This window comes from Amblyomma americanum, chromosome 1 (genome assembly GCF_052857255.1).
Source record: "Amblyomma americanum isolate KBUSLIRL-KWMA chromosome 1, ASM5285725v1, whole genome shotgun sequence".
In the NCBI taxonomy this organism is placed as follows: domain Eukaryota; kingdom Metazoa; phylum Arthropoda; class Arachnida; order Ixodida; family Ixodidae; genus Amblyomma; species Amblyomma americanum.
Window position 1 is genome coordinate 513938362 of NC_135497.1, and position 27770 is coordinate 513966131.

Below are 27770 nucleotides of genomic sequence, written 5' to 3' on the forward strand. Positions count from 1 at the left end.
CCCTTCTCACACGGCGCCCTCCACCAGTGCACACGATCACACTGATTGACCTTGTTGCCTGTTGCCACTTGGGCAATGGTTAACTACAGTTTCACAGCCACCTTGCTATTGCTTTTTTGGGGTCCCAGGGTCTTTTTAGCAGGGGAATAGTAGCGGAGACTGTCACAGGAGCTGGGAGACGCTCTTTGGTCTCCCTGCTAGAAGGAAGCATCACTTTTTCTGCTGCCGAAGGGAGTTTACAGTGTCTCCCCTTTTGCTCTAACCAAACGTAAAAATTTTTCATTTTATTTTAAATGCAGTGCCCCTTCCCTAATACATATTTTAACAGTATTATCACCCTCATTCATAATAAGTGAGCATTTGTTATAACTGTGGCCATTATAAAAGTGGGCTTGACTGAATAGGCAACACTAGAAACTTCAGATGCTGGCTCAAAATGAAGTCTCAAAAGGCCATTCTGCATCCAATCGTTTGGTTAAGCAAAGTAAATCAACAGGATATGTACCACCTATTAAGGCAAAGCATCAATCATTGTGCCTTCTAGAATAATTGCACATGCAAAATCCCAAGTACCTATGTTCTTAACAGGACACTTGTAATCCTTCCAGAAATCTACACTAACCGCGCAATTTCACCCTTATATACCGTATTTAGTCGTGTACTGAACCCACTTGCATAATGAACCCGGACCCCTCTTGTGTCGGCGAGAATTTTTTTTTCCAGCTTAGCGAGTTCCTCAGTTTTCGCTGCTGTCCGCAGCGCAGACCTTGGCAGCGCGCCAAGATGCTGCCTGCCGCCACCATCACCACTTGTTATCTTTTGAGGAGAGCTCTAGCCGGAGGGGTGGGGGAAGCGAGGGGCGGCGAGCGCGTGCTGCGCGGACCTTGGCAGCGCGCCAAGATACTGCCCGCCTCCATCACCACTTGTTTATCTTTTGAGCAGTGTTGTAGGCGTTACGGAAAAAAAGTAACTAAATACGTTACTCGTTACGTTAAAAAAAAAGAAATGTGTTGCCGTCCTACGTTACCTACAAAAAAAGGTAACGCGTTATCGTTACCAAAAAAAGTACCGCACGTTACTTTGCCCTTCTTTATGACTATAAATTTTAACTTTTCGTCACCTTAAGAACTTACGATAACAATTTTATAAAGCTCGCATTTCACATATAACATCTAGCCCAAACACCCATTTTACGCAATATCCCGATTTAACAAGAATACTTTGCACAAATGTGCAGGAGCTTAGCAATGTTATAGTGGCGTAAAGTTGCTTGTAGAGCTACATGTGTTGGATTCTAACTCTGTGGCACATGGTGAAGCCATCTTCTGAATGTGGCATTAAACATAAAATGACACTCCATCATCAATTCTAACTTCACAAAGAAAACATTGCTAAACTCTCACCAAATCTAGAGTAATTATGAAAAATGTGATGTTCCAAAATGCTCGGCATGCTTCCACTCTGCAGAGAGTTGTGTGTGTGAGTGGTTTGGGAAGGGGAGGTAGGTGAAGGCAAGTGTGTGAATGCGTGTTCATGCAGGTGTTTCGTGCTTTATGGCTATTCCGCCTTTTTTTTTAGTTGGGTGCGTTGTCAAGGGCAGCTGTTTTCTGGCATGCATGCGAGTCCCAACAAGGGTTGTCGGGAGCAGCTGTACATTTTGTTTATTTACATCACTTTAGGTGCTCTGCGGTTTTTTTTTTTTTCTAATAAAGGGGGCGGAGTGGGTCACAACTGGAACAAAAAGTAACTAGTAATATGACACCTCACGTTACCGAAAAATGTTAACGTAAGTTGAATTGGTAACGAGTACGTTACTAAGTTACCGAAAAAATTAACGCGTTACCGACAACACTGCTTTTGAGGAGAGCTCTAGTCAGAGGGGTGGGGAAAGCAAAGGAGGGCGAGCGCGCGCAGCACAGACCTTGGCAGCGCGCCAAGATACTGCCCGCCGCCGACATCAGCACTTGTTTATCTTTTGAGGAGAGCTACAGCCAGAGGGGCGGGGGGAAGAGGGGGGAAGGGGGTGGCGCGCTCGGCGAGCTTGGCAGAGCACCAAGACGTTGTGCGCTCTAAGGTGAAGCTTGAACATTCGCATTAGAAACTCGTCACTGTCTTGTTTTTAACCTTGCAGTAAAAAACGGGCACCTGACCTTCAGGGCCCGTGTTCAGCACGTTCGCGTTATCTCGCCGCTATTGGCCGGCACCTCCGGCTAGCACAAAATTGCCGCATCGCGTCAAAGTGAACGATGCTAAACACTAGCGGCACGAACGCGTCTGACCGCGTGCATTTGTTGATCTCGACTCTTGCAAAAAAATGTGTTGGAAACTTTTTTTTCACGCGTTATGAACCCTCCCCCTAAACTGATGTCAACTTTTCTGGGAAAAAAGTGGGTTCATAAGGCGAGTAAATACAGTAAGCCACGGTCGTTCTTTCCAACGCTCACTGTGAACTGGTGATGATGATGATTATGGATTTTAATGGTGCAAGAGCATCTACAGCCAAAGAGCGCCATGGCACAAGGTATTTTTTTCAATTACTCAAGGTGGGGCACTGTGAACTGGTGACCAATACTAGCCCCAAAATGTCATCTCTTAATTATATTCCTCGTACCGTGGCGAGTGTATGTTTATTGTTTTCATATTTGTAAATGCTTGCATGTTTGACTATGTTCTAAGTTGAGATGAACAGAAAATTTTGGAATTTCTGAACTTTTTAAAGACAGTCTAAAAGGCAAGTAAGAAAAAACTGGCACATTCTTGTAGACCTTTCATCATGATGCCAACGATGAGGGCAGAACTTGGCTTTGACAGGGATTTATACTTTAAATTTGCAAACAAAAGTAGCGCTGCAGACGACAGTGGCACCATGTTCAAACTTTGTCGACCTGCATTACGCTCGGGATACGTCACCTGGAGTGGATGTACCGGGTGGTCCAGGTATTTGAGGACGCTAATCCCTATTGTTATAGGCCTATATGTTATAGGCCCCAGCAGTCTCCCTACATCTATCTAGGCGTGCAGCTTCTTGTATATTGACACCCTATCATTCATACTGCGCAATTTGTTCAAATATGAGAGCGTACAAGCTGACACAGGAAATGAAACGCTATGTAGTCATTGTCACCCTGGCTGTGCACTATAGCAACTTGGAAATTGCCACCTTTCTGAACGTAGCGAAGTCTTTCATTTACAAGGTTCGAAAAAAACTGATGTGCGCTGACGATGACGTGGCATCTGTAGCGAAAAGGAAAAAGCCCACTCAGTGGTCACCATGAGTAATGACCCAGGAAAGTCCATGAGGGCCATTGCAAAAGAGCTACAAGTCGTAGATTTGACAGTCAGGCTCACTGTGCATGAGGAAGTGAGGTATCATTCCTATGTCATGAGGAGGGGCAACTCATGCTAAGCAAACTGAAGAAGCCAGAGGAGCGTGGAACGCTCTGGCTTTTCAGATGAAAACAACTTTGACCAAGACCAAAAAGCTAACTGCCGCAAAGACAGGGAGCGTTGTGCAAGCACTGATGAGTGCCCACAGCGATGCACACAAAATTTCCACTGCCTGTGATGGTGTTAGCGGTCGTCAGCAATGAAGGTGACATCATTCCAGCAAACTTTTCTGCAGGAGGACTCTGCGGAAATGCTGCTGCATATGTGGAGATGCTTGACACCGTTGTAAAGCCCTGGATAGAGAGTGTTTCAAAAGAAAGACCTTATGTCTTTCAACAGGATTCTGGTTCCGCCCACACTACCTGCGTTACCTGCAGTGGCTGGCTGACAACTTCCATGACCATGCCACTCTAAACTTGTGGCCTCCTGGTTCTTGAAATTTAAATCCGCTGGACTACTATGTCTAGAGTATTGTTGAGAGGAAGGCCAACAAACAGCCACAAAACACGAAGGACTCACTGAAAGCCGCCATTGCTCACTCAATGGCCAACATCTTTAAGGACCACCTGATTCGAGCATGCAGTCATTTCCAAAGCCAAATTGAATTGGTTATTGCTGCACATAGTGGGTCCATTGAGTAATTCTTGAAATAAACAGTAGCAGAAGCAATTCCCATAGTTCGATGAAAATTTGTCTATTTTTGATGGACATACGGTCGTGTGCCTGAAGTCAACTTTGGGTGTTCTCAAATACCTCACTCATCCGGCATACTACACATGATTAATAAGTATTTAGTAAATAAGAAAAGGGATAACAAGGGACTCGTTTGGCATACATATGACGGAAGCTAACAGCCACCGAAACCAAGGTGCACAAGGGAAATGTTTCTATATATGTATATTCTTGTTAATTTGCAGTGTTGATCAATGGGAGAATAACGCTGTGCTTAATCTGTCACTTGAAGACAATTAACAATAAAGCAGAAGAAGAACAGCCATGCCGCCGGTGGGAGCCGAACCCACGACCTCCAAATTTCGTGTCTGGTTCACTACCAACTAAGCAACAGTGACAGCTATCCAATCTTCTGCTTCTGGGGGCATTTATGTTTGCGTGTAACCAAATTCTGAGAGTGTTCACCAGCGCCACCCTCGTCCATAGCGGTGGAAGTAGTACGTCCTGCATTATCATGAGTGTTACACTGAACGTCATCTAACGGTGAGGGCGGAAGTTGTGCGAGAACCCTCTTATGCTACTATGACATCAAGACTGGCAGAACCAAAACCCTCGTTAAGCTATTTAGCAGATAAGAAAAAGAATAATGAGAGACTCGTTTGACATACATATAAAGGAGGCCAACAGCCATCGAAGCAAGGTGCATAGGAGGATGTTTCAATATATTATTTTTTAATTTGTGGTGTTGATCAATGGGAGAACAATGCTGTGATCAATCTGACACTTAAAGACAATTAATAATAAAGCAGAAAAAAAAACAACCATGCCGCTGGTGGGAGCTGAACCCACGACCTCCGAATTTTGCGTCCGGTGATCTACCAACTGAGCTACAGTGACGGCTGTCCAATCTTCTGCTTCTGGGGCTATTTATTTTTGGGGGTATTTATGATTAATAGGGTCCTTTGTCTTTTTTTCCTCAGAATTCAGGTGATAAAAATCTCGTGCCATTGCATGAGGTATAAATCGGGTACAAATGTGGTTTTCAAAAAATAATTCAATGCTTCGGGTTTTTTCCAGGTTGCTTTTGCCAGTGAAAATACCAGGCACTTAATTTGTGCCTATTGTTTCTATTAGGCATGTGCAAATAGTTGTTTTCTGGTTCGAAGCAAATTCGAAGAGAATAGTAATTTTTTTCGAATAACTTCGAAGCGAATATTTCGAATACTTCTTAAACAGAAAAAAGGTTGAATAGCACAATAGGTAATAAAATCCTTATTTTTCAAACACATAAGGCCACAACCTGAAAAAAAAAAAAAATGCTTTGAAGCTTAGTCACACTCATTGAAGCTGTGTCAACTTTCTGCAAAAATGGACATCGAAAATTGGGGGAGCCAAGCTACATGCGGTGCCAACGTATCAGTGGAGTGTCAGACCTATATGTGGGGCTGCTCTTAATTGTGACTGCGTCGTTGTGCAGCTGTTGTTTTTGCACTGTTGCACAGCGGGGACTTCATGACACCTGCTAGGCATACGCACTGCGTGCCCAGTGCCATCAGACGTCGGAAAGGGGCACCCATCTCCATGTGTCTCACGCTATAGTTCCCCTTCGTGCTAACCCCGCTTCCTGCTTGCACCATCATGCTTGCTTAGCGAATTTCCCAAGGAGAAGAGTGGCTGCAGCACTAGTCAGCTCAGACTCGTTTCATGGAAGTCAAAAGAGTTGTGCGTCCTCCGATTGTGGAGATTTGGCGTAGCGTGATCCACTTCCGCGGGAAGCCACTACGCATGCGCAGATTGCTCCAAGGACGCCAGGCACTGGCCAGCTGTTTGCACGAATGCCCCGTTGGGACCAACCAGCACATGCACACTGGTGGCGTGTGGATCACGCTAAGCTAAACCTCTCTGTTGATGCATACACTGTGTCGGTTACTGTGCATGCGCAGCGCAGGTAGTGCGCCCACAGACAAATGGCAGGTATAGATCTGGGCATCGCACTTCCGCCTGCAGGCGTGTATTGACGCTAGCATGTGTAAACCGGCTCCGGCATACACGCGGAACTGCAGATACACTGAGTGGAGTTGGAGGCTTGGTTGCGCGCGCACCATAGTGCCATCCCAGAGAAGGTACACTGAACTGAAACCACACGCAGCAAGAGTTCCAGAAACCTTATTCGCTCGAGGCGAACACTTCGAAATTTCGAATACCAAGCATTCGGATCAAATCGAATACTTCACTATTTGACCCAATATTTGGAATTATCACATTCACACATGCCTAGTTTCTATAAACAGTCTAAAAATGGCAATTTTCACCACGGGACTTTTCTCTAAATGCAACATCTTTTTCTACTTCACTACATTACCATAGTAATACGCCTGCACTGGACTCACCTGCCTTTGCATGAACAATGCAAAAACATTCCACGTCACAGCACCCATTTGAAATGCACTAGAGTCCTGGACCAGGGTATTGCTAGCATTGGCAGCGTTTGGTTCAGTGATGACACTCAGGCGAGAGATCAATAATTGCCCTCCAGCCCCTCATTTAAACAGGGACATTTAGTGCACTAGCACTAAGGCTTCCAATCTCAAAAAAACCCGTTGTCTCTCTCAAGCCGCTCGACCTGCTGAAATAAAATAATAAAGCCGCAACTGCACCGCGCCTATGTTTTGAACCCATAGCGGCGTCAACAGATCAGCTTCGCTGCCCACTGCACGAGAGCACTGTGTTATTGCCGTAACCATCACCCCTCATGTTTAACGGCCACTCTCGCGCGCCATGCATTGAATGTCTTCATACACTTCCATCCATGCGCAATGGATCCAGAACACACCGCTATCACAGTGCCCTCTTGAGGTGCGTTAACCACTCCCAATATTTTACAGTCACTACCACTAAGGTCCCCAATCACAGCCTTCGCCAATCTTCGCCTGAAGTGTGACCTTGAAACCCTAGCCTCAAACCAAAAGCAAAATGAAACGCGGCGTGCTAGCACACATACTTCGCATTTGGCCAAGTAAGTTAAATTAGCTGCAATTTTTTTTAACAGATCACTAGGTAAAGCAGCCCTGCACTCAACAGGCGATACAAATGGCTTAAAACCATCTCCAACTAACAAAAAAGACCTCTCTAAAATGTGTTCTAGATATCCACTAGTTCTCACATATTGCTTACAGCATTTTAAGCTCACAAAATGCATTTTCTTAGAGGCATCTTTTTGGGTAAAATACCGTCGGGTTTCCCCCGAATATTTGCAAAATCTGCTTAAGGTGTAAGAATAGAGTAAAATAAGATTTTACCTGAAAACAAAGGATTCTATTTCTGAATAGGACTGAGCGGAATACAGAGAGTTATTTCTGCTGAAATAAGCTTCACAAGCCCAAATTTTTTTTTCTTACAATGTGCCATACTTACTCGAATGCAATGCAAGTTTCTTTTTTTTTTACCAGAAAATAGAAGTGAAAAGTCATTCCTAGTGTTATGATCAAATATGCGGAGTCAAAAGCACACCATGCAGTATTTACTTGCACATTGGTAGATGCATCATGCAGATCAGCCCCTAACTAGGGGAACATAAAAAAGAAACCAAAAAACAAAGTTACAATGCCACACTGGCCGACCAAGGAACTTCTCAGCCACAAATATTCGACTACAGCACTAGGCACAGTGCACCAAACATCAGTGCAGCGGCAGAGCAGTCAGAAAATCGTCACCAGAAATGGCAGATTTGCATACCAAGCACGAGTCTGATGCATCGTCCTAAGGAAATGTGATAGAATATGCAAGACATAAAAGCCTTCGTTTCATTCTATTAAAGTCTAGTAGATGCCTGCGGCGCCACGAATTTTGCACTTTAACAACAGTACAGTCGACGACCGATTTTTTGGACTCTATAGGGACCACGAAAACGACCAAAAAATCAGGCAGTCCGGAAAATCAAATTTCACCGAAAAAAATCACCAACTTATTACCAATATGCCGGAGGAAGGCACCAGTTGTATTGCTCACATTCTGAAGCTCCTCATGACTAAATTTCGTTGCGCGACATGTGCACGGACGAGGACGGCGACCGTTTTCATGAGTTCGGCCTGGCTGTGCTGCCCCGCGGCATGTCGCCGATGAACGCACGGCTTGGGATAAAGTCTAAATGGGAAAGTGAACACCCCGCTGCAGGAACTGCGCTGCGCCCGCAGTACGATGGGCCTGGAACGAGAACGCGAAGCTGGCGAAACAATAAGAACCGAGAAACAGCCGAAGCTAGCGCTCCATAGGCGTTGGGCCTTCGTCATTAGGCCTAGCAACTAGAGCCGAAATAGGCATCGTATCCGGCGATATGTGCTCTGAGATGGCTTGGGTAAATGAGAGGCGTCTTGCCTGTCATCAAAACGCCAGTTGTTTACGGTTTTACGATAGAAAAGTCAGGGATGCAGTGCATTTTGCCGCGGGTACGCTGACCTCACCTTGAAATGCACCACCATTTCCTCCCGCACTCGCCGTTTCCGTGGAGCCGTACGCCTCCCACGCGCTGCACTGCTCTTTCCATATCCAGGACGAAAGATTCGGCACAGATGAGTCCCGCGAGCTCTTACTACTGTTCAAGTTCGTGCAGCGGAAGACATTCAAAAACAGTACGAATTCAAAGCCATGCGGGCGCAATGTACCGACTCACTCGCGCAGAATTTCAGCATCTGAAGTTAAAAGACTCCCATTAAGGTTGAATTTCATTTTGTTTGATCAAGTTTTCGATCTCTCCCGCAGTTTGAATAAATGAGGATGCATTACCGTATTTACTCGTGTAATGAACCCACTCGCATAATGAACCCCCCCACTTTTGTCCGTTACAATTTACTTTGGTTTTTTCAGCCTTTAACTTTCTGTAGCTGGTTCCTCAGTTTTCGTGCAGTCCACAGCGCAGACCTTGGCAGCGTGCCAAGATGCTCCCGGCTGCTGGTAACATCACTTGGTTATCTTTTCAGAGCTCCTGCCAGAAGGAAGTGGGGGGGGGCGTGGCCTCTGTGGCGTGGCCGGAGGGGAGAGCGCAGCCCGCTGGGGAACTTGGCAGAGCACCAATACGTATGCTATAAGCTAACGCATAGTCATTCGCATTAAGCACCCATCACCCTCCTGTGTGTTTTTTTTAACCTGGCATACAAAACGCGCGCCTGACCTTCAGGGCCGGTGTGTTCAGCACGTTGGCACTCGTGAATGGCCCCCGCGTGCTGCTGGCTGCCACAAAATTGCCGGATCCCGTCAAAGTGAATGATGCTTTAAACCCCTCTGACCACATGCATTTGTTGATGACTGGAGGGACAGGCGGTGATATATGAAATCTTGACCCTTCCAAAACAATCTGTTGGGAACTTTTTTTTCCTGCGTAATGAACCCTCCCCCCACTGATGTCAACTTTTCTGGAAGAAAAGTGGGTTAAATACACGAGTAAATACGGTATATGGCGGCTTGGGTATTGGCGGCGAGTGCGAACAAGGTCCGAAAAATCGAGCAGTCAGTTCGGGTGCGTCCGAAATTTCAAGCGCTCTTATGGGTCATGTCGCGGTGCCGCGAAAAAATCCAAATAATCAAGCATGTCCGAAAAATCAGGTGTCCGAATTTTCGGTCGTCGACTGTAATCGGCTCTTTGGGTGCATAATTCTCAGCACCACAGCAGTGTATTATGTTAACTTGAAAAAAGAGCTCTTGATTTCTGCCATGAAAACACGGTAGATAAAAGTCAGCAGACAGTTCATTTGAGAAACTGAAATACTTTTACTAGTAAAAGTACAATGTGAATCGAATCTAACAGCAACTACTATCCGTAATCCATTCACAATTTTAAATATTCGCACACCCCTAGTCTTCAAATTTTTGAAGTGTGATGCTCATAAGCAGTGTGGTGAAAGGGTTCTAATGCACATTAAATTGAAACTACACCGGTGTTCTGCATGCTGTGGAAGCACAGCTTTGGCACTTAAAGGTGCACTAAAGAGGATTCTGAGCTCGCCTTTTTAGCACGAGAGCTCTATCTGGACACTCCAAGCATTCTTAGACTAATTATTGTCCTGTGCACCCGATTTCCTTATTTAATCGGATTAAACGGCCTGGCTCCCGTTTTTTTTTAACTGACCTCCAAGAGTAGGAGGAGTCAACCAACACATGGAGTGCCTTTCAGCCAGTCGCGTGGTGGCTTGCCGCTTTGCCATCGGCAGAGTGATACACAGCAATACGCGAAATGATCTGCGAAAGCAAATAGTCCACATGTATTTTTATTTCCGTGGGCCTAATTTGCAGCTATGTTGTCTGCGACTGAAACTATTTATTTATAGAAGCTAGGGGTGTGCAAATATTGAAATTTTCGAATACGAATATGAAGAAAAATTGGCTTCAAATATCGAATTGAATATCGAATATCTGTTCAGTACAAAAAAAATTTCAGAAAATGATAAACAAGCAAATGTTGTTGCCCTTATTATTTTCAAAATAGTGTATGGTCTTTGCAACTAAAATAAACAAACTACACTGCCTCAGTACTGTATAAAAACATGATGTGCACAGAAATATATACTACTTGATTAGACAGCATAACGTTATCCAAACTATAATGAGGTCATGCAAAACAAAATTCATAAAATGACAAGAATGGCCACAAAAAATAACATGACTAGTAAAACCTCATTCATTTGGAGTTCAAGGGACCGGAAGAAATGCCCAGTTCATCCGAAAGCCTCGGTTAATAAAATCCTCCCCCCCCCCCTTTCCTGGAAAAAATCAACGTGCCAAAAATGCAAAGATGCAGTAAGGCCTTATGAGGGGAGCTTCATCACACTAACACCTGTAAGCCAGTGACGAGCCGCCCGTTTTAATGTGCTGGAAGAGCAACACAAATGCAAGCAAGAGGCCGGGGAAGACACACTGGCATCGGAATGGCGAGACCGTTTCTAAAAAGGAAAAGGAAATAACCTGCGACGCGCCAGTCGGTGTCCGAAAGCCGCACGGAGCTGGGATTGGACTACCGCGAACGCACGGGCCAACACTTGCAGTTGCCGCGGGGCAGCGGCGAAGCTCAGAAACCGAAACTACACGGCCAGGCTTTTTTTTTTTACCTATAGCGACCGGGGCCTTCCGATCGTTGCCACGCCTCTTGTTATGCCCACTAAAAAGGTGCACGGGTTACAATGCACCATGCAATAGGCCAGATTTTTACAGGATCGCTTGCCCTGTTGTGACAACTCCACGCACCCCTTCAGGAGGCTCCCGCGACATTCCACAAGTAGGCTTTCCCGCATGACGTAGTTTACAAAACGGGATGGCGGAGTTAACACTCTGAGAGTTATGAAGGCTACAGGACACATTCCTAGGATGTGGGCATTCAATATGTAAGGTATTATGGAAGGATTAAAAAAGAAAAGGGCGATTTCGCATTGTGATTGTTCGATGCGGGCCGTCGGCCGTCTTGTTCTTGTTCACAGCACGTGTGATATGCGGGAAAGCCCATTTGGGGAAATTCTCACGAGGTCAAGCATAGGGGCGTCGGAATGCGATCGGTCCACGTGATAAACAATAGAGAGGGAAGGGAATAGGACCTCCGTACTGTTTCCCTAGAATTTTTAACTCAATCATCGGCTAATTTTCCCAGATATTGTGGTTTTGCCACAGTCGAATTTATGAAAGTCTGCACAGTATACGACCGCTGGCAAGTATTCGAGAATTTTCGAATATTCGGAAATTCTCGAATATCAATTTCCCGAATACGAATCGAATATCAAACATATTTGATTCGTATTCGAAATTTCGAAAATTCGCACACCCCTAATAGAAACCTAAAAAAAAATTGGAGTGAAAGCGAAGCCACCACGAGACTGGCTGAAATGTACTCCACACATTGGTTGAGTCTTTCTACTCTCGGAGGTCAGCTTAAAACAAAGGCAGGAGACACAGGACAATTCCAAGTTTCTAAGAATGCTCAGAGCATGTAGATCGAGCTCCCGCAGTAAAAGAACTAGCCCAGAACCCTCTTTAGTGCATCTTTAAAGGGACACTGAGGAGAAATTGAAGCTGGCTTGTATCGATAGAATACCAGCTCCTGATCACAAAAACGACGCTCTTACTGAAAACAAAGCTCTCGTAAGGTAGAAAATAGCAAGAACCAAAATACAGGTATCGCCACCACAGGCCAATCTCGCAAGTAAAAGCGTGACACGTCATAGGACAAGAGACGCCACCTTGCAGGAATTTTTCTTCCTACATGAGACCGCGAATCTCCGAGGCTGACAAAGGAAGGTTGCGCGGTTCAAATTGAAGGAAGTTTTGTTTTAGAACCGATAGTGCACTTTTATAACACAAGGAAGGCAGACAAAATACAACCTGAATGTTGGAAGCAAAGAAAACCGATGCTTGGCGGCAACACAGGCGGCCAGGAGAGTTTAGATTTGTTATGGCGCTTCGCGTCTATGAGCTTTGTGTGCCCCGTGGTTTCGTTTTTGACGCACCTCGATTTACAAGCACCGAACAGCAAAGGAACTCCAAGTGCCGCTTCAAGTGCCAGTTAACCTTTGAAGGAGCCTTTTAAGGTTGGTCAGATGATCGCCACGGTCGATGAAAAACTATGATGGCATGATGGTCGGTGATCGTACAAGGGAGTTCGCAGTATAAAGAGCACTTGTGTCTTCGCACGCTCGCCCGGCGAAACATTCCCGGCTGTGCCAGTCAACTTCAAACTACTAAACGGAAATCGTTTATTAGGGATGGGAGACAAGGCACAAGGCAGTTAAGCGAGAGAGCCCGATCCAGTGGACCCCGTACCTCCGGAAACGCGCAAAAGCCGCTGAAGTGTCGTGTGTCGGCTTTACTTTCAATCCTCCAACTTTAAACGCGAGCGCCCTTCTGTTCTGTTAAACGCGAGCACCCATCTGTTTTTTTGTGACGAAAAAATAAACAAATAACTTGGCCCTTGCAACCATGAGAGACCTCGATGCCGCCTGCTGCACCGTGCAACCGCGCCGTTCAAGGAATCACAATCCGTTGGCCCCAAAGCCCCGGCCAGCCTCCGATAGGTGCAACGCGCCTACCTTGTCCTGGCCCCTCGCGACTCCCCGCACTGGGGTTATGATATTTAATTTGCAACGGCTGCTCACGGCGGAAGGGGGAAACGACCCGCCGGCGCCTAACCTAACCGTGCTCCCTCAAAAGCATTGTACGCTCTGTGGGGCTGAAGTCGCTGAAATGCAGGCCGGAGTTTTTGCGAGAACTACGTCGTCGCATTCGGGAATAGGATCCATCGAAACGCTGGCAAGAAGCCGGTGCAAACGTAAACGAAGTGACGGTAGCGACCCCCGATAGACGCCTTCAACGTGCGGCGGCGGTAGCCTTCATTTTGGCAGCTGCTAGACCGCACCGCTAGCCACCAGAAATCACGGAGTCTGCGTTTACGTCACGTTTCCTGTCACTCCGTCCTGTGACGTCATAAGAGTTCTCCGTGACATCATAAGAGTTCTCGAGTTTGAATCGGAGCGGCGGGAAAAACTTTTTCAACTTCGAATCCAAATTTCTTTGAAATAAATGCATCTTTCGCTCCCGGACAAGCGGCAACAAAGCCATTAAATGCCAAACTATCAGATTTTGCTAACAAAAAAAAATTGATAGAGTTCTCCTCAGTGTCCCTATAAGCTGTGGCTCTGACCTCTCAGCTATCATTCATTTACTCATGCAGAGCCTCCTGGTATGACCTTGTAGCCAGTATTTGCACCCATTCCCTTTTCCAACTAGTGCACGGACCAACATACATGTGCACTCTGACAACCATGTCACAGCATGTATACTACATATTACGCTGCACAGGTACGTTGTGTTGCATGTAATGAAGCACTTGGTTCCTAATGTGGAGTAGCTGCGATGAAATCACAATGGCCGTCAGTTCATATTTTGGCGAGTTCCACCAGGCACTCAGCAGAATGCAGACGTAACGTTTCCCACTACCACATGTGAGCTTGTGCTACATGTTGACAATCACACAAACAAGGGAAGAGCAACTGGACTGCTGTTCCGAGTTGAGATAAACTGTCGAGATAAACTCAACTTCAATTCAATTTGAATGAATGAAATTCAAAGTTTCAAAATTCTCATACCACTAAAAAATAGCTCCTCCCCGAAAAACAAAACGTCAGCAATTTGTACCAACATCAAAAATTGCCCTACACTATACCTACATGAGACAAAGATGGCCGTTTTTAAAAATCGACACCCAGCAAAATTTAGCTGGATATTGTCTGAGCTGAGCAAATGACCACAGCATACAGCTCACTGCCCTCCCTCTGGTCTGTGCATTAACAAAGCCCCACCCCACTTGTGCTACTCACCACGTCCTGTGGAATCTTGAAGTGGATCATCGTCAGGCAGCCGTTCCTCAGCATCTACAACAGCAGTAGCAAATGGGACATTCTGTTACTGGTAGCCTGGTCCATCAGCAGCACCAACACATTGGCCAAGCTGTTTCCACATGTACAGCGTGACAAAAGTAGCTAGGCCAACCGCTAGCACGTTGCACAATGCACATTGTAGTAGCACCACACAGGACTCAGTTAAACGAAATGTGCAGGTGCTACAGAACTATGCACTAACTGTAGCCTACACAGAACACACCAAGTTTTGACACCTCTGGTCCTCCCCATGTGGATGCTCCCTCAGACAACAACGGATCGCAAAAGGTTAATGCCCTCTTAGCCCAACCAGGCCTCATGGCATTGCCTGAGGTTAACGTGCAGCATTGCATTGTGTTTGGTCAACCATTTATTCAAAGCCAGCTATGCAGCTGAAGTGGCTGCCACTGCCTTATGACCATGGTGGATCGAGTGGCTGCTTTCCGTGAGGTTCCCATAACCTATGCACCCCGAAAAGAGGTTCAGTTGAGCCTGGCTATACTGTAGCATGGGCCGACAGAAGCAGTACGCCGCATTTATGGCCACCAGCTGTCCCTGCTCAGCAAGGAGGGCATTTTTTCTGCTGGGGGGGGGGGGGAAGCAGTGCCACAAGGATGAAGGTAGCGTGCACAGCGACCCAACTACACCAGCCCCCTACATAGCGACCCATCAGTGTTGAACAAGACGACAGTGCCTTTACATTTAGTGCAGCTGACAAGGTTCAGAACCCCAACATGTGAGTCATGTTTCATCTAGTATGGCGATATGGCCACGTGCTCATCACTGGTTATGAAGTGGACGGCACTGGTTATGAAGTGGACGGCAAGAACTCTATGGCTCTACCACAGGAGGTGATTATCACAACAAACCATCATCCCCAAAGCTAAGGCTTCAGTGGACAAAGTCGTTGCAAACCCAGGACAGCGAACCAGCTTTCCTTAGCAAGAAACTCTTTGGGTGCAACAAAGAGGCATCGAACTGTATTTCCCAGAAGCCAATTTCCTTGCAGAAAGAGCAATCCGCAACTTGATGATGTACAGCATCCTAGAGTACTTAAAACTTTAAAGGTGGACGAAAAAGTGCACTGGAAGCAGATGTTTCTCATCGCAACCATTCGATCACAGCTGGCCTTGGGTGCAGCATGTGCTTAGTGGCTTTTGGAAGCAGTCTAGCGACCAGCCAACTATGAACTTGGAATTGTTGTAAAGGTTGTTCTATGAGAGAAATAGATTTACCTATTGAGGTGTTTAGGGAATTCCTCATGCGAATCAGGTGGGCGATAGCGGACCCGCAACGGCACAGGTTACAGATGGTGGTAGACGCAATGCAACCCAAAAAATTTCAAGACCTGATCCCATGTCAGCAACATATGCTTGCAGGCTTTTCCTTACAGCGAAAAACATACCGTCACCGTGAAAAACAATGCGGTCTTTTCTAAATGATGAAAATTTGGTGGACAAGGACAGTTTGGAATCAGCAACACTGGGAAATAACCAAGTGTCTGTGCCCAATACAAGGTCGGTTTAGCATGCTTCAAAATGTGAGCAGAAATTGTTTTGCTTTGGAAAGAAGCTGCAGAAGTTTGACAGCAAATTGACAATGCTGAATTTACGCATTTAAGTGGCAGTCAGTGGTCCGTAGTGGTCCCGTAACGTCATGTCCTGAAATTTAGTGCTGAGCTTGGGAAGACGAGACACCTCTCCAGGGACACAGTTGAGTGTATACAGTGTCAGGAGCAGCTTGTCAAATAGAAGGTTATATTTTTCACCTCGATTTTGATTACTGCTTCCTAATAAATTGCGTCCTAGGCAAGAAGTCCTCTGCTATCCAAATCAAAGCATATGCAAGATCTCCGAGCTTGTAAACATTTTTCAGAATGCTAGTCTAATCCTTAAAATTTAAGAATTTCACAATTATCAAACAGATGCTGTACTCCCTTGGCTCTCCTTTCTGTGGGCACGCTCACCAGCTGAAATTCCAAAGTTTGTTTTTGGTTGCAAACTTTTTTACAACTTCTTCGGTATCCTTCCATGCTTCTGCTGTTTTCTCATTGATGCCTTTGAAGATCAAGTTATTTCGACGCATTTCTTTTGTGTCTCAAAAGAAGCAGTCCAAGAGACATGAGAGCGGGGGAAAAAGGACAGTGCAATGTGGTGCATCTCCTTTCCACTGTCATCCTATGCTTTCACACTGCCTGTTCATCTACAAAGGGCAGCCTAGAGTAACGCACAAGACACCACTAATTGTAGTCGTGACTACGGTGCATGCATTCAGTTCAATTTACTTTTTTTAAGCTAGGGTTAAAAAATTCACAAATAGTCCAGCCTGCATCAGAACTTCACTGGACCAACATCTATGCACATGAACTGCCTAAAAATTCGTAACACAGAAGAGCAAAATATCACAAGTCCAACGCATAAAGTTAACTTGCGGCAAAATCTGAGGACATTCCACACTAATGCTGTATGACAGCAAGGTTCATTGCAAGTGGGACCTACTGTAACTTGCAGCTTTGCGCTGAAATTAGCATTCAGAAAAGCGTTCTGACTGGCTCGGGCCTCAGCCAGTACTCACCGTGGTATCAGTTCGATGGAAGCCCATGGCATCCAGCAAGCACTTGATAATCCTCCTGTTGGCAAGGAAAGTACAGTACTTCTTACGCAATGGTCCAGTGTCCAGCAGGCAAGACATCATTAAAGTCTAGCCATTGGACAATGTGACAGCAAACAATAGTTGCTTGTGCAGTCTTTCTCCTAAAAGCAACCAACATTTCAGTGCTTTCTTTTTTTTTTTTACAGTGCAGTCGAACTCTGATTATGCATCCTCTATTCGTGCAATGACCCGCATTTCATGAAGAATGAGTGCTGGCCTGGCAAGGCTTTCATTGCGATAATGCATTAAATGTCTAGATCATACAATGCAAACATATACAAGCCCCGCCCTGTATGAAAATTTGCAGGAACCATCCAAAATTGAAGCAAGTTTTTCAAACCAGACTAAACAATTTGAAATAGTGACATGAATAACTCACAGATTGTAAATGCTGGAATAAGTTGTACTAAAAATAGAACTGTCTAGACATATTAAAATGAACCTTGTAGCAGCAGCACCATGCCCGTTTCAATCTGATATTAAACTGAAACCATGCTTAAAACGATCTTCCACGTTTTCACAACAAAAACTGGGAAGAATGAGGAAAAGAAACGCAGCACTGCAGTTGAAATCATCCCCAGTATTTGAATACAACAAGATGTGAGGCTAGTTGCATGACACCACTTTGGTAGCAGCACAAAATAACGTGTTGCTTTTTTTGTGTCTTTCTTGTCCTTTTGTTGCTTTGCCAAAGTAGTCGGCATTTGCTTGGCAGCAGTGCCCTGCACATGAACATGCGGCTCTTGCTGCACACCATCCCAAGGCAGACACTGCCACCAGCTTAAGAAACCCTGCCAGGTCTGCACTAGTAGGCCGCCAAGGCAGCATGTGCCAGATGGGGAGAAACCAAAATCCGGTGCAGCGCTGACATCCAGTGCCAAAGATAAAAAAGACCATGAACCTGACTTTGCATGCAGGTAATGGCCCCATTCAGGAATGCAAGTGCTGCATGAATTTGCCCTCTCGCGAGACAAGGAAGCAGTTGCCACACCACAAGTTAACACCAGCCAACCAACCACTAATTCAAAATTATATGGCACAGAAAAAAAACAAATGCCAATAAAAATTCAAAACAACTGGGAGCAGTCACTCACCTCCGAATGCTGACGCTGAAGTTTGCCCTCTCCTCGCCTTTTACCAGATAGAAGAGGGACGCACTGGAAGAGAGTGCACAAAGTGAAAGCTGTCACCCTTGTGGACACCCAGGGATGCCACTGCAATGAGGCCAATTTGACACATTCTTTCTCAAGTATACTGCCCTCGTGACCTTCCCAGCAGGACACCAGATAGCAGAGGCCGCTTTTTCCGGGGCATGATTATTATAATGAGCAAGGAAAGTGTATGCCAGTTTCCTGTTAGTCTTGTCACAACAAAAAGGCCATGCGATTTTCAACACACAGGGTTGCCCAGTAATTCAAACGCTCCAATATGTAAAATGCTTCATTCAGACACAACCACCCGCCAGTACACTCGAAAAACCACTGCTCGAAAAATCGCTCATGTCAGAAACTACTTGCCATTGCCACAATCATAATAGCATCTCATAGTTGTGTTCAGCTTATCAGAGGTTCACCCTAACAGAATGTGCCCGTAATACCGGACTGTGTGAAGGCATACAGAAAAACGGTGATGAGGAAAGCATGAATGCAGAGGAGTTTAACTCATTCCTCAGTGTGGGAAAAAAAATGGGAGAAGCCATAAGGAGAAGCACCACTTGCCGGGGAGCAGTGCAATTTGACAGATCAATATACATAACAAATTTCCAGCTGAATGCAAGTTTGATATGCCCAGAGAGTAGATATATATTTTGGGATGGGGATTTTTAAGCATATGTTATGACAGCTTGATATAGACTATAATTCGAATATATCCAAGATCAACTCTGCCACCTTATGCTGAACTCCACATTTACGCCATGTACCTATGCCATGCAAGTATGGCAACAAGCGAAAGGTGGTGAAAGCAGAGAGAAGCAACACCTTTCGAGGTGGTGCCACTACTACAGTCAATTCTAGATATATCGAAATGTTCTTTGCACATGATCATTTTCAAGAACAGCGCGAATTAGACAAGGGCTCAAGAAACACACACAGACAGGTGCTGACTTGCACTTAAAGGGTTATTACTTGAAACGTGGAAAAAAATGATCAGGCTTTAAGAAACCATAGGGGTGATACACAGTTGTCCATGCACACGAAAAAAGAACCAAAATGATACAGCAGCATTACATCCCTGCAGAAAGAAATTCTAATTCTTTGGCTGACAACACTAACGAGGGACTTCTGACACATGCGTCCTTTAACCAGGCGATTTGAGCAGCTTCAGTTTTTTCTCAAGTTAGCGTGTTTGGGTGGTCTACTCAACACTTCTGTTTGCTGGAAGTATGCCTGGCAAGTTTTGCTTTCACAATCTGGGCAGTGGATGCCGAGATGCCCTTTAACTGTATTGTGAACGTTGTTATTGTGTTCTCTTAGGCGCTCGTTTATGCATCTTCCCGTCTGGTCGACGTACTGTTTTCCGCATTAAAGTGGAACGGAGTAGATGACGCCTTCTTGGCATGCAACATCTCATGCTTTATGGTGCACTTTTGTGCTGTGATTTCGGCGTTAACTTGTTTGCACAATTTACCAAGCTTTTCGGGAGCCAAAAAAACAACTCTTGCGTGAGCTCGGTTGCCTATGTTCTTTAGTCTGTGGGAAAATTTATGAATGTATGGAACAACTGTTGTCTTTTCTTTTGCCTTGGCGGATTCTGTCAGTTCCTTTTTTTTGTTTTTGTTTACACTTGCGAGCATCGATTCAGATACGGACAAGAGCAGTTGCTCGGGATATCCTGCCTTCTCAAGGCGATCAGCTTGGTGGTCGAAACTATCTTGTTGAGAGTGAATTCATAATTTATTTAGAGTGTTGTTATAGCATGACTTAGCCACGGCACGTTCAACCAGCTTGGAATGCGACGATGCCAACGGAAACAAAGGCTTGTTGCTTCGCGGTTCATAAGACCAGCAAGTATAATTTGGCGTAAAGCTGAGCCTGAGGTCAAGAAATCTAATCGTGTCATTTTTAGGCACCTCAGAAGTCAACAAGAGTGGATGAAGGCACTGGACAAAAATATCCTGAATCTGTTGCTTGACTGCTTCAAAACTATGGACATCGGTGTCTAGCAGAACAAGGAAATCATAAACAAGCCAAAAACAGCGCAGAGCTTTTGAACCTTCTGTCCTTTTGCGCGAGTAACAGATCACTAAGCACAGGCGCTATGCATGGACCGATGCGCACTCCTCTTTTCTGCAGGTAGTAAAGTTTACCATCCCAGATAGCAAATGTTTACCTTAAATACATTTCAAGTAGTTCCAAGAACCCTGCAACAGAGAGGCCTGCCTTATTTTGTAAGGCAACAACGTTGTGTTTGTCGATGCATTCTTTGTGGCACGAAAACAGCTCTTCATACGGCAGTGAATAATAAAAGTCTAACATCAAATGAGCAAGCCATGAGACCTTTGTTTTTATGGGTTTCTGAAACCTGGATTACATCCAGTGATTTTTTCACCAGAAAAGGATTGTCTATGGTCAATGAATTTAAAATCTTCTTAAGAAATACAGCTACTGTTTTTTGTCAAGTGCCGTTCTCAGATACGATTATACGGAAGGGACGTTCCGGCTTGTGTGTCTTGGCACTAGAGAAAAGCTGTAGACCGAGTCCTGTACACTTGTCATTTGAATTTGTCAAGACATCAAGGTTATGCTTTTTACATGTTTTCTCGGCTTTTGCCTTAGCCAAGGAGACCTTCTTCCCTACAGTAAAGAATGAAAGAATGGCTTCCCGACCCTTAGTTACATATAGATAAGAAGGTTGCACTAGGAAGCCTCCTTCCTTGTCCGCCGGAAGGAAACGCAGTGAATGTTCCTTCGCATAAGACACAGTTCTCTTAACTGGAGCGGAATTCACTGGGGCCTTAAAACGTAGCAACGCACAGACAGACGCACAGGTGGACACACACCTGTCTGATTCGGCGATGGGTGCTAGCCTGGATACTTGTCTCACCATGCCCAGAAGTTCTGGCCGTGACCTCTTGGGTTCGGTGGCGTACTTCGGTCCGTGGGAAAGAACGCGACGCACTTCAGTGGGCAGTGAAACGTTCCCTGCAGCATGGATGACATTCTCCGCCTTGCGCTTCTTCTCAGGCTGTGAGGCACGGAGCTGAAGAAGTGTCTGTTGCCAGAGGAAGTCAGCAGTGGAGTTTGCCAGGTCGGAGAATTCTTCCCATTTTTTCCCTGCATGATGTGGAGCAGGCATTGTGAAATTGGAGGCAGTGCCGGTAGAACCGAGCTTGTCTGTTCCATTCGGCTTTCAGAATCTGGCAGATTCTCAAGCAATGACCTTGCGATCAGTCCTCGTTAGGACTGATGCTTAGGCTAGTTTCATTTCTAGTACATAGGGCCCTATCAAGTGTTTGTCTGTCCATCCATGTGTTCTCGTCACCTACGTCGCCTTCGCTGTGTGCAAAGCTCGAACCCTGGCTTTTCTCATAAGAGAAAAACGCTTTCCGAAACAAGTTCTGTTGTTGTTTGGTGGTTTCCAGCCATCGCAAGGTCACTGCTTGAGAATCTGCCAGATTCTGAAAGCCGAATGGAACAGACAAGCTCGGTTCTACCGGCACTGCCTCCAATTTCACAATGCCTGCTCCACATCATGCAGGGAAAAAATGGGAAGAATTCTCCGACCTGGCAAACTCCACTGCTGACTTCCTCTGGCAACAGACACTTCTTCAGCTCCGTGCCTCACAGCCTGAGAAGAAGCGCAAGGCGGAGAATGTCATCCATGCTGCAGGGAACGTTTCACTGCCCACTGAAGTGCGTCGCGTTCTTTCCCACGGACCGAAGTACGCCACCGAACCCAAGAGGTCACGGCCAGAACTTCTGGGCATGGTGAGACAAGTATCCAGGCTAGCACCCATCGCCGAATCAGACAGGTGTGTGTCCACCTGTGCGTCTGTCTGTGCGTTGCTACGTTTTAAGGCCCCAGTGAATTCCGCTCCAGTTAAGAGAACTGTGTCTTATGCGAAGGAACATTCACTGCGTTTCCTTCCGGCGGACAAGGAAGGAGGCTTCCTAGTGCAACCTTCTTATCTATATGTAACTAAGGGTCGGGAAGCCATTCTTTCATTCTTTACTGTAGGGAAGAAGGTCTCCTTGGCTAAGGCAAAAGCCGAGAAAACATGTAAAAAGCATAACCTTGATGTCTTGACAAATTCAAATGACAAGTGTACAGGACTCGGTCTACAGCTTTTCTCTAGTGCCAAGACACACAAGCCGGAACGTCCCTTCCGTATAATCGTATCTGAGAACGGCACTTGACAAAAAACAGTAGCTGTATTTCTTAAGAAGATTTTAAATTCATTGACCATAGACAATCCTTTTCTGGTGAAAAAATCACTGGATGTAATCCAGGTTTCAGAAACCCATAAAAACAAAGGTCTCATGGCTTGCTCATTTGATGTTAGACTTTTATTATTCACTGCCGTATGAAGAGCTGTTTTCGTGCCACAAAGAATGCATCGACAAACACAACGTTGTTGCCTTACAAAATAAGGCAGGCCTCTCTGTTGCAGGGTTCTTGGAACTACTTGAAATGTATTTAAAGTAGGGGTGTGCGAATATTCGAAATTTCGAATACGAATCGAATATGTTTCATATTCGGTTTATATTTGTATTCGAGAAATGATATTCGTGAATTTCCGAATATTCAAAAATTTCCAAATACTCAGCAATGATCGTATACCGTGCGACTTTTGTAAATTTTATTGTGGCAAAAGTGCAATATCTGGGCAAATGATCTGAATATAGAGTTTTAAGTTCCACGAAAACAATATAAAGGCACTGTTCTCTTTCTTCTCCATTGTTTATCGCATGGACCAATCGCATTCCGATGCCGCTAGGCTTGACCTTGTGTGCAATTCCGCAAGTGGGCTTTCCCACATACCACACGTGCTGCGAACAAATGGGGGACGACACACTTCTAACAATTGCAACGCGAAAGCGCGTTTATTTTTTTATCTTTCAACCCTTCTGTAATATGTTATCTAATTAATGCCCACACCCATAACATTCCTTCTGTCACCTCAACTCTCCGAGCGTGACCACCGCCATCTTATTTTGGTCAACTACGCTATGCGGGTAAGCCTGCTTGCGGAATTTCACGTGAGGCTCCCGAAGGGGCGAGTCGAGGTGTCGTCACAACAGGGCAAGCGATCCTGTGAAAATCCCGCCTACTGCATGGTGCACTGTAACTCATGAACCTCCTATGTGGGCGTAACGGCAGGCGTGACAACGTTAGGAGGGCCCCTGTCACTAGGTAAAAAAAACCTTGCCGCGTAGTTTTGGTTTCTGAGTTTTGCCACTCGCCCGTGGCAATGGCAACTGTCGCCCCGTGCATTCGCCAGTAGTCCAATCTCAGCACTGTGCCGCTTTCAGACGCTGACTGACGCGTCGCTGGTCATTGTTTTTTTTCCTTTTTAGAAGCAGTATCGCCATTCCAACGACAATGTGTGTTCCCATCTCGCTTACGTTCACAATGTCTTCCAGCACGCCGAAACTCGGTGCTTGTCATGGATTACAAGTGTTTGCACTATAGAGCCGCCTCATAAGATTACCGCATTTTTGGTAGTTTTTTTTTTTCGGAGCCACGGGGCATTTTATAAATCGACCTTCGAATTACCTGGGCATTTCTGACGGTTCTTTGAACTCCGAATTAATGAGGTTTTACTAGCCATCATGTTATTTTTGGTTCCAGTCTTGTCATGTTGTGGATTTCATTTTGCCTGACCACATTACAGGTTGGATACTCTTTAGTAGTATACATTTCTGGGCATATGTTTTTTTTTTATATGGTGTTCAGACAGTCTAGTTTTGTTTATTTCAGTTCCAAAGGCCATACACTGTTTTGAAAAAAAAAATATGAGCAACAATGTTTTCCTGTTTATCTTTTCTGAATTTATTTTTTGCGCTGACCAGATATTCGATATTAGATTCGATATTCGAAACCATTTTTTCTTCATATTCGTATTCAATTCGTATTCGAAAATTTCAATATTCGCACACCCTTAATTTAAGGTAAACATTTGCTATCTGGGATGGTAAACTTTACTACCTGCAGAAAAGAGGAGTGCGCATCGGTCCATGCATAGCGCCTGTGCTTAGTGATCTGTTACTCGCGCAAAAGGACAGAAGGTTCAAAAGCTCTGCGCTGTTTTTGGCTTGTTTATGATTTCCTTGTTCTGCTAGACACCGATGTCCATAGTTTTGAAGCAGTCAAGCAACAGATTCAGGATATTTTTGTCCAGTGCCTTCATCCACTCACGTTGACTTCTGAAGTGCCTAAAAATGACACGATTAGATTTCTTGACCTCAGGCTCAGCTTTACGCCAAATTACCGTATTTACCCGAATGTAACGCGACCCCAAATGTAACGCGAGGGTCGACTTTGCGAGGGCGAAACCACGAAAAAAAAAGAACACAATTGTAACGCGAGGGTCGACTTTGCGAATGCGCACGATCAAAGACGCAAAAACGCGAATTTAACACGAGGAACCGAAACTATAGAACACGAATGTAACGCAGGAAACAAACTATAGCAAAAGTCGAGAGCAGCTTTATTGAAGTACCTGCAAACTATGCCTTATCTTCATCCTCGCCACTGATGTCGCCGTCGCTGTCATCAGAGCTGGACTCCTCTTTGTGACTAGTTGTTTCCCACAACAAATCGTCCTCACTTCCATCGAGGGCATTTGAAATAGAACATTTCTTAAATGCGCGGTGGACTGTTTCATGAGGCAGCCCGTACCAAGCAGCTGAAACCCACTGGGCAACAGTAGATGCGCTCGGGCGTTTCAGTCTCCCTGCAGGTGTTGAGGTAGATCCACATTCAATCCAGTCCCAATACAGCTGCCGCAGGCGATCCTTGAACGGCTTGTTCAAGCAGCAAACATCCAAGGGCTGAAGAATGGACGTCATTCCACCCGGTATAACAACCAAATGCGTTCGGTCACGCTGCAGCTTTTCTTTCACGCCGGGTGTGAGGTGACCTCGAAAAGAATCCAGCACCAATATTGGTTCTGGATGCAGCAATGCACCTGGCCTTCGGTCCCAAACGCTGGAAATCCAATCTATGACGAGTCCCGAGTCCATCCAGCCTTTTTCGTGGCAGCGCACGACAACATTGTTCGGAAATTTTTCTTTCGGGATAGTCTTCCGGCGAAAAATTATGAAAGGAGGGAGCTTGCGACCATCAGCCAAACATGCGAGCATTACTGTTATCCGATTATTTTCGTTTCCAGTGCTTCTAATCCAAACTTCGTGTTCACCAGACTTGTGCACTGTCCTAACTATTGGCATATCAAGGTACACGGGGGTTTGGTCCGCATTCCCGATGTGTCCAAGTGGCATGTTCGTAGATCGGCGGAGATCAATGACATACCGCTGAAACGCGAGAACTTTCGACTCGAAGTCCTCGGGTAGCTTCTGACAAATCGAGGTAGTGCATCGAAGGGAAAAACCGGCCCTTTGCATGAACTTCTGTATCCAGCTGCGCGATGCCTTGAATTGGTCTGGCGCCAAACCCGCGTCTCGCGCAAGTTCACGTGCTTTGCACTGAAGCATCTCAATGCTCACACCAAGAAGCCGGGAGCGTTGTTCACCAACAAAGTCCGCAAGACGACGCTCCAAATCCGGGAAGCGGCCTTTCTTGGGCCCACGGAAACCTTTTCTTTGACTGTTGCAATTGAACAACTCCTGACGATGCTTCCTCCATCCCCGTATCGTCGATTCGTTGATGTCCAGGCTCCTTGCGGCCGCTGAGTTACCGACCTTTTCGGCGAGTAGAATAGCGTTGCGCTTGAAACCAGCGGTACACTGAGCGCGAGAGCACGCCATTTTGGATGTAGGCGCAATAAGCAGGCAGGAACACCAACGTGTCAGAGCACAGACCATGCGGCTATGCACTGCCCGAGGAGTCGGTGACGTTGGTCACGTGGTACTATCGTGGAAACAAGTGCCCAGGACGCGCCGCCAGTGGCCCAAACGGACCGCTACGTCACCAGAATAAAAAAAAGGCGCGTCCATTTCACGCGCCAAGAGGTGCTCGCCGTAGAATCACCTAGCAGTGAGAAAAAGGCGCGTCCATTTCGCGCGCCAGTCGTCGACACTCACGAGCGCGTTTGGTCCTTTCAAGGTGACTCGTTGCTGGCGCCCTCTCGTTGGTGCCGTCTGCTCTGCCTTTTTCGCGTTTGCACTGCATTCACGGCTCGTCCTGGCCGTGGTTCGCGTATTGGTTGACCGCTGAATTTGGAGAGCGCGACTTTGAAGGAGCAGGTCAATCGACACACACGTAAATGCGGCACATTAAGCGAGCTTAATAATGAGTGTTTGGTGCCTTTCTTAGCATTTTTATACCTAGTATTCGAATGTAACGCGGGGGGTGACTTTTCACTTCTGTTTATGGTAAAAAAACTCGCGTTACATTCGGGTAAATACGGTATACTTGCTGGTCTTATGAACCGCGAAGCAACAAGCCTTTGTTTCCGTTGGCATCGTCGCATTCCAAGCTGGTTAAACGTGCCGTGGCTAAGTCATGCTATAACAACACTCTAAATAAATTATGAATTCACTCTCAACAAGATAGTTTCGACCACCAAGCTGATCGCCTTGAGAAGGCAGGATATCCCGAGCAACTGCTCTTGTCCGTATCTGAATCGATGCTCGCAAGTGTAAACAAAAACAAAAAAAAGGAACTGACAGAATCCGCCAAGGCAAAAGAAAAGACAACAGTTGTTCCATACATTCATAAATTTTCCCACAGACTAAAGAACATAGGCAACCGAGCTCACGCAAGAGTTGTTTTTTTGGCTCCCGAAAAGCTTGGTAAATTGTGCAAACAAGTTAACGCCGAAATCACAGCACAAAAGTGCACCATAAAGCATGAGATGTTGCATGCCAAGAAGGCGTCATCTACTCCGTTCCACTTTAATGCGGAAAACAGTACGTCGACCAGACGGGAAGATGCATAAACGAGCGCCTAAGAGAACACAACAACAATGTTCACAATACAGTCAGCGCCTGTCTGTGTGTGCCTTCCTCCAGTCCTTGTCTAATTTGCACTACTGTTCTTGAAAATGGCATACCAACTCGCCCAAGCATGTCCTAATGAGTTACGCATGACTCTGGTTAAAATACAATCTAATATTACTACTTGAAAGGAATGTGAGAAATGGTTTTTCACAATGAGGTTTTTTTTTTTAATTCATATATTTTTTTGCACCATTTTTGAGCTCCCGCCAAGTCCAAAATCAGTCAGCAACTAAGCGTTTTATGGCAAACCGCATTCGATATATAAAGTAAGAATTGCATTTGTTTGTTAAAAATATTCCCGAATAGTTTGATATAGCCATTAATTGGTAATATCCGTGTTCTTAACACTAAGATTAGAGCCCAGAAGAGTAGCAATTCGGGCCTGTTGGTACATCATGACAAGGTGTGGAAGCGCAAAAACATAAGGACATAGCAGAGAAGTCCTCTCCACTTCTCTGCTGTGTCCTTGTGTTTACACCTCGTCAGGAGGTTTGAGCCCCTGCTAGTGGGAAAAGCGAGCTTCCCA

The 27770-nt window shown here is 45.6% G+C and overlaps 1 protein-coding gene across 4 annotated transcripts in view; it reads right to left on the reverse strand.

Annotated features, from left to right (window-relative positions):
* Positions 1–27770, reverse strand: part of LOC144116192 (protein zer-1 homolog) — a 145494-nt gene that overhangs the window by 66980 nt on the left and 50744 nt on the right. For 2 of the 4 annotated variants that reach the window (XM_077650917.1, XM_077650918.1), the window contains exons 8-11: positions 18215–18277; positions 17043–17097; positions 14409–14462; positions 7584–7622 (exon numbers count right to left, since the gene is read on the reverse strand). In XM_077650917.1, the coding sequence (XP_077507043.1) occupies positions 7584–7622; positions 14409–14462; positions 17043–17097; positions 18215–18277 (211 nt within the window). The remainder of the gene's footprint in view (positions 1–7583; positions 7623–14408; positions 14463–17042; positions 17098–18214; positions 18278–27770) is intronic. The other 2 variants (XM_077650919.1, XM_077650920.1) reach the window with 1 other exon arrangement.